Source organism: Salvelinus namaycush, chromosome 18, assembly GCF_016432855.1.
Source record: "Salvelinus namaycush isolate Seneca chromosome 18, SaNama_1.0, whole genome shotgun sequence".
NCBI classification, from domain to species: domain Eukaryota; kingdom Metazoa; phylum Chordata; class Actinopteri; order Salmoniformes; family Salmonidae; genus Salvelinus; species Salvelinus namaycush.
The window spans coordinates 27,755,027-27,766,706 of NC_052324.1; the positions used below are offsets into that span (position 1 = coordinate 27,755,027).

At 42.0% G+C, this 11,680-nt stretch overlaps 1 protein-coding gene and 1 pseudogene across 1 annotated transcript; one reads left to right on the plus strand and one right to left on the minus strand.

Moving 5' to 3' along the window:
- Positions 1-366: 366 nt before the first annotated feature.
- LOC120063295 lies at positions 367-10,188 on the plus strand (annotated as a pseudogene).
- Positions 10,095-11,368, minus strand: LOC120063296 (polyubiquitin-like). The gene is made up of 2 exons (XM_039013585.1): positions 11,233-11,368; positions 10,095-10,785 (listed from the first exon to the last, which is right to left on the minus strand). Exon 2 carries the CDS (start codon positions 10,774-10,776, stop codon positions 10,306-10,308), a length of 471 nt encoding a protein of 156 aa, XP_038869513.1. The 5' UTR covers positions 10,777-10,785; positions 11,233-11,368; the 3' UTR covers positions 10,095-10,305.
- Between the last annotated feature and the right edge of the window lie 312 nt (positions 11,369-11,680).

Sequence of the window (11,680 nt, forward strand, 5' to 3'; positions counted from 1 at the left end):
CTTTCCCTCGATCCTGACTAGTCTTTTAGTCCCTGAAAGATGAAAATATATATAAAAACATTTCCCTAAAGTATGATTTTCTAATGTTAATGTCCCTCTACAAAAAAAACGTAAATACATGTTTTTTTGTCCTTGAAACCATTAATTAAAATACTGTAGAATTCCATCCATTCCTATGGAGGACTGCTTCTTCTAGGAAGTGTCAATATGGCTGACCGGTGGCTTCAAATGCTCTCGTTGGCCAGTACATAGCATCAGCAATCCAGGGTTTATATTCATCATTTGGCCAAACATATCTGTCATAGGGCCAGACACATCTGTGCGGTGGTGGTCCTTCAAACACAAAACGTATCGTCTAAATGCAACATATCTACCGTTACAATGCCTGTACAAAGTTTACCGATTCGAGACTCTGCCCTCTATATGGGACTGCTGCATCAATACTTGATTCTGCTGAAGAATTACCCAATTCTTACCAAATCCGCGACGAGGTCAGTATAGCTAACGTTAGCTAGCCTGTTGAAATAGTTTGAATATATGGAATCATTAGCTGTTGTTATTAACTAACGTTAGTTAGCTTGCAGGGGTCTTTCTGGTTATCAAATCAAACTTTATTTGTCACATGTGCCGAATACAACAAGTGTAGACCTTACCGTGAAATGCTTACTTACAAGCCTTTAACCAACAGTGCAGTTCAAAAAGAGTTAAGAAAATATTTACCAAATAAACGAAAGTAAAAAAAAAAAAAAAAAAGTAACACAAAATAAATAACGAGGCTATATTCAGGGGTTCCCGGTACCGAGTCAATGTGCGGGGGTACAGGTTAGTCGAGGTAATTTGTACATGTAGGTAGGGTTGAAGTGACTGCATAGATAATAAACAGCGAGTGTACAAAACAAATGGTCCGGTGTCCATTTGATTAATTGTTCAGCAGTTTTATGGCTTGGGGGTAGAAGCTGTTAAGGAGCCTTTTGGTCCTAGACTTGGCGCTCTGGTCAGTCAGACTATGGGTTGGGTGACTGGAGTCCCAGACAATTTTTTGTTTTTTCCTCTGACACCGCCTATTATATAGGTCCTGGGTGGCAGGAAGCTTGGCCTCAGTGATGCCCGTCAAGAAGTCCAGGATCCAGTTGCAGAGGGTGGTGTTTAGTCCCAGGCTCCTTAGTGAAAGAGATTTGCGTCAGTTCAAATCTGGTATCAGGACAAAATGTGATTCAGAGTCACCGAATATACTTTAAGTATTTTAATTAAACTCATGCGATAAATGGTAAATGCAATTTTCGTATATACGGGTTCGCTGTATCACCGCGCAGGGTAAAACAGGGAACTGTGGAATGTACTCAAATAGCAGTTCTTATACTATGACAGCTTTAGTTCCAACTCGTCCGTTGGCCTATCATAGTAGAGGCTGAGCGCGGTTTAAACTTTGCTCAGCCTATGCTGGCACTTGGACTTGTCCAAGTCCCATGGTGCTCTCCTCTGTCCGCATCTGGTTGTTGGGTAGATTAGATCCGTCTTGTGTCTCCGTCGATTCTACACTCAAACAGTTCCTAATATGGTATTGTCCAGTGCTCTACCCTCCCTAGTTGGCTTAGAGATATGCACCCCTCCCCTCTCCAGATTGACCACAGCCTGTATAGCCTGTCCCTCTATGTTGATCAGTCTTTACACACCTACACATCTGTATTGTTTGTGTGTGTGTGTAACAAAACAATATTCATCTTCAAACAATATGGTAGCGGGCTATAGTGCATAAACATAAATCCTAACATTAGCTTAGTGATGAGCTTCTTGGACACTATGTTGTTGAACGATGAGTTGTAGTCAATGAACAGCATTCTCACATAGGTGTTCCTTTTGTCCAGGTGGGAAAGGGCAGTGTGGAGGGCGATTGAGATTGCGTCATCTGTGGATCTGTTGGGGCGGTATGTGAATTGGAATGGGTCTAGGGCAGGGGTGCACAATTAGAATTTAAAGAGGTCCAGCGACTAACATTTTCTCCCCCCAAAGGTCCAAACCATTAAAATGTCTAACGTGCGCTATGATTTGGGGGCATATGTAGTTCTTCTATATGTATAGCTAATAAACAAAGTACTACATTTCAATAACATTTCAACAATATTTATTGCACATTTTCTTTTTTCTTTTTTTTCTTTTTTAAAATTTTTTATCCCCTTTTCTCCCCCAATTTTCGTGGTATCCAATCGCTAGTAATTACTATCTTGTCTCATCGCTACAACTCCCGTACGGGCTCGGGAGAGACGAAGGTCGAAAGCCATGCGTCCTCCGAAGCACAACCCAACCAAGCCGCACTGCTTCTTTAACACAGCGCGCCTCCAACCCGGAAGCCAGCCGCACCAATGTGTCGGAGGAAACACCGTGCACCTGGCCCCCTTGGTTAGCACGCACTGCGTCCGGCCCGCCACAGGAGTCGCTGGAGCGCGATGAGACAAGGATATCCCTACCGGCCAAACCCACCCTAACCCGGACGACGCTAGCCCAATTGTGCGTCGCCCCACGGACCTCCCGGTCGCGGCCGGCTGCGACAGAGCCTGGGCGCGAACCCAGAGACTCTGGTGGCGCAGTTAGCACTGCGATGCAGTGCCCTAGACCACTGCGCCACCCGGGAGGCCCCTATTGCACATTTTCAATGCAGACACATTAAACATGAGGTAAAATAAATATGCAGCCTAATCATGAATAAAAGTAGGCCTATCACAAATGTTCTCATTTCAAGCAAAACAAGACTGCATCTTCACACAAAAATAACAAAAGTGCCTGTTTCTGAAAAAAGTGCTTTGATTTTTGAACAGATAAGAAACCACAAGTTAAATATTTATCTTTCCTACTCTCTTCCACTTCATTTCTTCATCTCTTTTCTTTAGTTAGAGAAATTGGCTTTTGCTTGGCCTGCCAGTAATTTGAACTTTGGCTGGAATGGAGTCAGTGCCATTCTCATGCACATATGTACAGTTGAAGTCGGAAGTTTACATACACCTTAGCCAAATACATTTAAACTCCATTTTCCACAATTACTGACATGTAATCCTAGTAACAATTCCCTGTCTTAGGTCAGTTAGGATCACCACTTTATTTTAAGAATGTAAAATGTCAGAATAATAGTAGAGAGAATGATTTATTTCAGCTTTTATTTCTTTCATCACATTCCCAGTGGGTCAGAAGTTTACATACACTCAATTAGTATTTGGTAGCATTGCCTTTAAATTGTTTAACTTGGGCCAAACGTTTTGGGTAGCCTTCCACAAGCTTCCCACAATACGTTGGGTGAATTTTGGCCCATTTCTCCTGACAGAGCTGGTGTAACTGAGTCAGGTTTGTAGGCCTCCTTGCTCGCACATACTTTTTCAGTTCTGCCCACAAATTTTCTATAGGATTGAGGTCAGGGCTTTGTGATGGCCACTCCAATACCTTGACTTTGTTGTCCTTAAGCCATTTTGCCACAACTTTGGAAGTATTCTTGGGGTCATTGTCCATTTGGAAGACCCATTTGCGACTAAGCTTTAACTTCCTGACTGGTGTCTTGAGATGTTGCTTCAATATATCCACATAATTTTCCATCCTCATGATGCCATCTATTTTGTGAAGTGCACCAGTCCCTCCTGCAGCAAAGCACCCCCACAACATGATGCTGCCACCCCCGTGCTTCACGGTTGGGATGATGTTCTTCGGCTTGCAAGCCTCCCCCTTTTTCCTCCAAACATAATGATGGTCATTATGGCCAAACAGTTCTATTTTTGTTTCATCAGAACAGAGGACATTTCTCCAAAAAGTACGATCTTTGTCCCCATGTGCAGTTGCAAACCGTAGTCTGGCTTTTTTATGGCGGTTTTGGAGCAGTGGCTTCTTCCTTGCTGAGCAGCCTTTCAGGTTATGTCGATGTAGGACTCGCTTTACTGTGGATATCGATACTTCTGTACCTGTTTCCTCCAGCATCTTCACAAGGTCCTTTGCTGTTGTTCTGGGATAGATTTGCACTTTTCGCACCAAAGTACATTCATCTCTAGGAGACAGAACGCGTCTCCTTCCTGAGCGGTATGACGGCTGCGTGGTCCCATGGTGTTTATACTTGTGTACTATTGTTTGTACAGATGAACGTGGTACCTTCAGGCGTTTGGAAATTGCTCCCAAGGATGAACCAGACTTTTTTTCTTAGGTCTTGGCTGATTTCTTTTGATTTTCCCATGATGTCAAGCAAAAAGGCACTGAGTTTGAAGGTAGGCCTTGAAATACATCCACAGGTACACCTCCAATTGACTCAAATGATGTCAATTAGCCTATCAGAAGCTTCTAAAGCCATGACATCACTTTCTTGAATTTTCCAAGCTGTTTAAAGGCACAGTCAACTTAGTGTATGTAAACTTCTGACCCACTGGAATTGTGATACAGTGAATTATAAGTGAAATATTCTGTCTGTAAACAATTGTTGATAAAATTACTTGTGTCATGCACAAAGTAGATGTCCTAACTGACTTGCCAAAACTATAGTTTGTTAACAAGAAATTTGTGGAGTGGTTGAAAAACCTAAGTGTATGTTAACTTCCGACTTCAACTGTAGGTTCTCATTGGTGAGTCTAGAACGGTACTTATTTTGAATGATGTTCGTAGTGTAGAAAGAAGACTCACAACTGTATGTGGAGCCAAACATGGTCAAGGTGTGTAGTGCTACTTTGGTTAGACCAGGGAAAACAGTCTCAGACACAGCCTGCAGCCAGAAAGTGTCATGATCAGTTAGTTGAAAGTGCTCTTAGTGCAACATTTGCTTGCGGATCAATCAGTTCAATCTGTAGAGATCCAGCATGTGCCCACTTGAAGGTCTGTGTCACCTCCTTTGACAATCCCCTGACATCTGTGATGAGGAATGGATTCTCAATTAGAAGGAGCTGCTGTCCAAGGCTGAAGCTGTCAAAGCGATTTCTGACGTTTCCAGTCAGCGTATCTATGAAGTCAACATAAGGAGAAACATCTCTCTCACCCTGAATCAGTTCCTGCACTTTTGGGAAGTGTGTACAGTCTCCTTGAAGATCTTCCTTGAACACTTCGTTTCCTCTGGAAGGAGCGGACAGATGTCATCAAATCACAAACTGAATTGTTCTTGCCCTGTAGTTTCACTTTGAGCTCATTAAGGTGTGATGTGATGTCTATCAAAAAGCAACAGTGTCCATTTTGCTCTCGTCTTGCAAAAAATAGTGAAAACTGTGTTGCCTTCTGACTCTTGAGTTGTACTAGGAAAGCTGTTATTTCCTTTTGAATGGACCAAAAGCGTTGCAACACCCTACCTTTACTGAGCCATCTTACGTTGTTGTGCAGCAGTAGGTCATTTGCCTCAACTTCTTTCAGGAATTCTTTCTGCAGGTGATGTTGATGAGATGAGGATGCCCTGAGGAAGTTGATGAGTTTCATCATTGTATTCATCACTTCAGCATACTCTTCTGACAGATTGGCGCACAGGACAGACTGATGAATGATGCAGTGGTAAGCTGTGAGATCATTGTTGTCCTCTTTCAGCCGTGCCACAGCTCCTCTCTCTCTTCCTGTCATGGCAGGGGCCCCGTCTGAGGTGATGGAGATCACTTGTTTTAGATCTATCCCCCTCTTTCTCAGCATCTCCTTTATGACCATGTCTATGTCTTTCCTCTTGTATGTGTCTCGGGTGGTGTTACACCTAACAGGTCTTCACAGAATTCCTTCTTCTCTGTGTGGTAAAATCTAACATACACCAGAAGCTGGGCATTATTACTCACATCAGTAGATTCATCAACAGCTAATGCTATGCATGGTTCACTCCGAATATCTTCATCAAGCTGTGTTAATACATCCTCTGTTAGTATTTCACTCTTTCTTGCTGATGTTGTACGTGACATTGGGATTTGCTTGATCTTTTCACACAGCTCGTCTTTTTGTTTACCGTCAAGTAAAGTTTTAGCAACAGCATTCATGCAATTTCTCACCACTCCCCCGTCAGTAAATGGCTTTTGGTGTTGACCCAAAATCCAAGCAATTTTTTAGTGAACATTCGTTTGCACGTTGTTGGGCAGTGAATGCATGGGAGAGGACTCTGGTGGACCGATCATACTGGGCTTTGAGTTTGTGTATTTTGCGTGCCCTCACCTTAGACTGCTGTGGATATGTTTGCTCAAAAGATCTGTGCTTTGTCTCGTAGTGGCACTTCACGTTGGCACTTATTAGAGCCACGGTCTCTGAACATATCAGGCAGAGTGGTTTGACACTCGCTGCGGGAAGGATAAAGGCATATTTGTCTGTCCACTCCTCTTTGAAAGCTCGATTTTCTGTATCAACTTTCCTAACTTTAGCGCACGCCATTCTATCATTTCTCCTCTAGCTTCCGCTTTTGCTTCTCTCGCTGTCTCTCTCTCTGACAACATCAGTCTCCTAACATGCATTGTAAACATTCACTTTGATTGGCAGAGTTTCGTGAAGTGATTTAAATAACACACGTGATTGGACAAAACACAGTAGTATGGGGCACTGTTTGGGACCTTCCCAGCTGTGCTGAGCCAACGCAGTATATGTACATTGAAAAAAAGGTTGCTTCATCAGTATTTAATTGAACAATTATTTATGAGAAATGTGTCAAGGTCCAGATAGAACCTTCACTCGGTCTGGACCGAGGTCGGCCAATTGTGCACCTCTGGTCTAGGGTATTCGGGAGGATGCTGTTGATCGTGAGCCATGACCAGCCTTTCAAAGCACTTCATGGCTACCGACGTGAGTGCTACGGGGCGGTAATCATTTAGGCAGATTACCTTTGCTTCCTTGGGCACAGGGTCTATGGTGGTCTGCTTGAAACATGTAGGTATTACAGACTCGGTTAGGGAGAGGTTGAAAATGTCAATGAAGACACTTGCCAGTTGGTACGCGCATGCTTTGAATACACGTCCTGGTAATCTGTCTGGCCCCGCGGCTTTGTGAATTTTGACCTGTTTAAAGGTCTTGCTCACATCAGCTACTGAGAGCGTTATCACACAGTCGTCCAGAACAGCTGGTGCTCTCGTGTATATGTCAGTGTTGCCTGCCTCGAAGCGAGCATAAAAGACATTTAGCTCGTCTGGTAGGCTCGTGTCACTGGGCAGCTCATGCTTGGGTTTCCCTTTGTAGTCCGTAATAGTTTTCAAGCCCTGCCACATCCGACAAGCTTCAAAGCCGGTGTAGTAGGATTCAATCTTAATCCTGTATTGACGCTTTGCTTGTTTGATGGTTCGTCTGAGGGCATAGTGGGATTTCTTATAAGTGTCCGGATTAGGCTCCTGATCCTTGAAAGCGGCAGCTCTAGCCTTTAGCTCAGTGCGAATGTTGCCTGTAATCCATGGCTACCGGTTGGGATATGTACGTACGGTCACTCTGGGGACGAAGTTGTCAATGCACTTATTGATGAAGCCGATGACTGAGGTGGTACAGTCCTCAATGCCATTGGATGAATCCCGGAACATATTCCAATCTGTGCTAGCAAAACAGGCCTGTAGCGTAGCATCCACATCATCTGATCACTCTTATAGCGAACTTGTGTAACACCTAACAAGTGACAACAATTACTACTGATTGCTCTTAATACAGGACTGCATTAACTATTTTCAACTAATTTGTGGTAGGCATCGTAAGGGTATAAGGGTATGGGGCTACTTGATAATTTGCAAACTATGCTTTGGCAAGGTAAACATGTCCCTTTGCCAAGACCTTTCTACTTTGCTCTGTCTGTTTTCAGCCAATCAGCCTCTGCTCTAAGAACCTCCCTCATCTCTCCTGACAACAGTTGCTGTCATAGTTGCATTGTTTCAATGCACTTAAAGAAGAAAACTTTCTTCAAACTTTAATCACTACCATGGCATGACTACAAATAAACGGTCTATATCTTTTTCAGTGACATTCTCTCAGCAATGGGAAATCTTCTATCTCAAGCATTGGAAGCAAAACGAAAGGCCAGTGAAGGAGATTGACATTTCAGGACCTGCCCGCTTTGCCATTTATGGGTAGACATGTGATTAAAATCAGGTCCAAATCACTTGAATTCATGTTTTTTTGTTACAATGTAATCCATTGCAATGTACTGTACAATGAACACAGCTATTGAAATGTACCTTTGTTGTTTCAGGTCGCTCATTACTGGGCCTGCAAGCCATTACTTTTACCAACTTATGGAGGTGTTGATGCCTACCACTGTTCCATACTGCATGGTGAAACGCTTGCTCTTGGATCGCCTTATCTTCGCCCCTGCATTCCTGCTGCTTTTCTTCTTTGTTATGAACATCCTGGAGGTAAGTCAGCTTCTCCACTATGGAGTCTCCTGTACCATACACCTGACTAGCCCATTCATAGACGCTACTGACTTTAGAGCCTATCGACGATAGTATCTTCTGGCTGGGGGAACATACAGTTTTGTAAAATATAATAAACATAAGGAATGTATCTTTCATATCAGCGAGAAATCATTTTCAAAAAACAAACGTTTATATTACTACACAACTTTATAGAGTTTCCACGCTGACATATTTCCATGTTACAGCATTTGTTTACAGGAAACAGACATCAAGACAGTCGACTACCTGTGCAAATTAGCTATCTGCGTCTCATAACACCTGTGGGTAAACGGAAGATTGATGCCACAAACGTGTTGTCACTGAAAAATAGTGTTGGCGGCAACTGTGTTAAAACAGTGTACAGTAAGTGTATATTTTGCATTTGTGAAATTATTTTGATGTGATATGAAAGTAGAGGGCTTTAAGTTTAGAACCGTACTGCAATAGAGAATCGATTCACGTTTGGAGTATTTGGCTGTTTTGGCTGCCAGAGCCAGTAAGCCTCTAAACAGAACATGTAAGGTCCTTGGACTATAAGCAGTAACATTAGGTTCCTTTAGTCCATTATTACTGACCAACTCTCCCTGCTTGGATCAGATAGCACTGTCTCGTATAAAAAAAATATTACTCTGTGTAGTTCAAACTTTATGCAGGGACTGCCTCCTAGTCTGTCAGTTTAGGTTGGCCCTAGTGAAATTATGCAGTACTACTCAGACAGTTAATTTCCATTAGTGGTTCATTAATTACATTCTAATCCAGACTATTGCCATGCCTGTACATTCATTTTCATCCATTCTAATGCTATTTTAGGGTAAGAGGTGGGAAGACTTCCAGAGCAAAGTGAATAGTAGTTATTGGCCTGCCTTGAAGATGAACTGGAAAGTGTGGACCCCCTTCCAGTTCATCAACATCAACTATGTGTCTGTAGAGGTGAGCAGTTCTCACTGGCTTTTCTTTTATGCATTCATCTGGAATGTAGTGGTGCTCTGTTACCAATCTGTGTTGTTGTGTTTTCAGTTTCGAGTGCTGTTTGCCAACATGGTGGCCTTATTTTGGTATGCTTACCTTGCGTCTGTGAGGAAGTGAAGACTCCCAAGATCTTCTCCCTGATTACTGAATGTAGAGGGCACAGGGTGTGCCTCTGGAGCTGCAGAACGTTACAAGGACAGGCCTGTGAATGCCAGTGCAGCAAGCTGGTACAACCAGGCAGATTGACTGGTGTGATGTGAAGGCCTTCACTCGCATACTACAAAAGTACTACTACCAGTACTTCCAATCTTAAATTAATTGAAATACTTGAGTATCTTTGTGCCGTGGTGTATTTTGGTTTGAACAATGGTAAATACATGTTACCTATTCTTGAAAGATACAAATGTATATTATAATTTAAGATTAAGCAAATGTGCTGTAGGAAATGAATATCAGTAACTATTTCACCCTTGAATGCAATTCATTTAACACCATATGAATATGCAATGTTAAGATTTATCAGACCATGAAGCATTGTGTATATTGCTGACAAGGCTGGCCTGTAGTTTCCTCATGTGGACTGCCTTCAGTTTAGTTTGAGTCTCAACTCAACTGTAAATGTTGTTACTCTTTCTGTCTCTATCAGGCCAAATAAGGGAGCGACAGCACATTTACATCCTGATGCATTTGATTTAACTGTATTTTATAAATGAAAGCAAAAACCAGTCCATTACCTTATGTTGCTTTAACTTTTGTTTTGAGTTGGAGCCATGCCAATGATGGTAGACTGAGTTTTATACGTGGTTATTACTTTATTACAATCTCATTTACATTATTTCAACAAAAGCCAATATCAGCCATGCTTAATTTAAAAGTTTACAACTGACTACAAAAGTAACACTGGTCATTTTTGGACAAGATAGCTTTTTCTCAATAGACATGGAATGCATAATAAGTTAAGGGCTTCAGGTGACCTGTGGTTTCAGGTCGATACTGGGTGTCTTCAGCCTCCCCTTAGACGGAGCGTCAGGTGAATAGTGCTTAGATTTCTGACACCATAGTCTTCCAGTTTCTTGCCATCATCGAGCTGCTTGCCCTCATGAATCAGCCTCTGTTGGTTGGCTGGGACTCCCTCCTTGTTTTGGACCTTGGCTTTGAACTGGGTTACAGTCTCACCTGACACCACCTCATATGTGTGCGTCTGGCCCTTTTCGTTTTTCAGGAACACCTGGATGTGAGTGGGTTCTGTAATCAGCACCATCACTTTAGATCCTGAATGCAGGCCATAGTCACTCAAAGTTTTTGAATCATCGCTGAGACTGATGTTGTTCCCATTGACACCTGACAGCCTCTGCCTTTCCATGGCCACTCCAAAGTGTTGGTTGATCAGACTCTTGAGCGACCCCAGAGTGGTGTGTGGCTGAACCGTCAGGGGATGTGAGTCCCCATTCAAAAGTGTTATAGTGAGTTCCATGATAGATATCTGAAAGAGGATTTCATGTATTATTTATTTGGCCTCACATTAGCATAGCTCAATTGAATGATTTAGTCTAGTAACACTTTACTTAAAGCCTGCTGGTATAATGCTTTGTAACTTGTTGAAAGCATGTATGATCCTTTGTCTTATAATAAGGCTTTCAATATATAATGTCCACTCTCTATCAACATTTCTGCTGACTCAAATGGCTGGAATTTAGTGAGAATCATTATGAGATGATTGACAGACATAAGGGGGTATTATCATACATGCTCATGACAATTTATACAACATATTATAACCTTTATATTAACCTACAGGATTCAAGGCTACCATTGATTCAGCCCATTGTAATAACTAAAATAATGTGTTAGAGAATTGCTTGATAGCTATTTAGCTTTAACAGCAGAGTTATATAAAGTATTATAGCCTAAAGATGAAAAAAATACTTACCTTTTTCAGTAGATATTGTTGAGAAGTCCTTGTTGTGAAGTCTTGCAAACTGTTTCAACAAATAGTTTTGAGAAATCGGTGTGTTGACAAAAACAACTTCTACGATTGAAGATGGTGACCGTGTACAGCTGAGCCTGGTATATAACAGCTGATCTGCCCCGCCCCTCAAATTCAGATTCGTTTTTCCTCTCTGCCTCCCACCACTTTCGGTTTCTATTCTCTGATAATAATGATGTAGTCTGCTGCTATTTATAGACAATTGTCTGCAATAAATCGTTGTTGTTATTGTTGACTTAGAACAAAGTACTAGGCTAAACCCCATGAAAAAAAGTAGCCCAATGACTTGCACCTATTCCAAGAATGTCATCTTTTTTTTTACAGTACCAGTCAAAAGTTTGGACACCTACTCATTCAAGGATTTTTCTTTATTTTTACTATTTTCTACATT

Bases quoted from the DNA above. Each gene is read 5' to 3' on its own strand.
- LOC120063296 (XM_039013585.1), bottom strand. From the start codon at position 10,776: ATGGAACTCACTATAACACTTTTGAATGGGGACTCACATCCCCTGACG.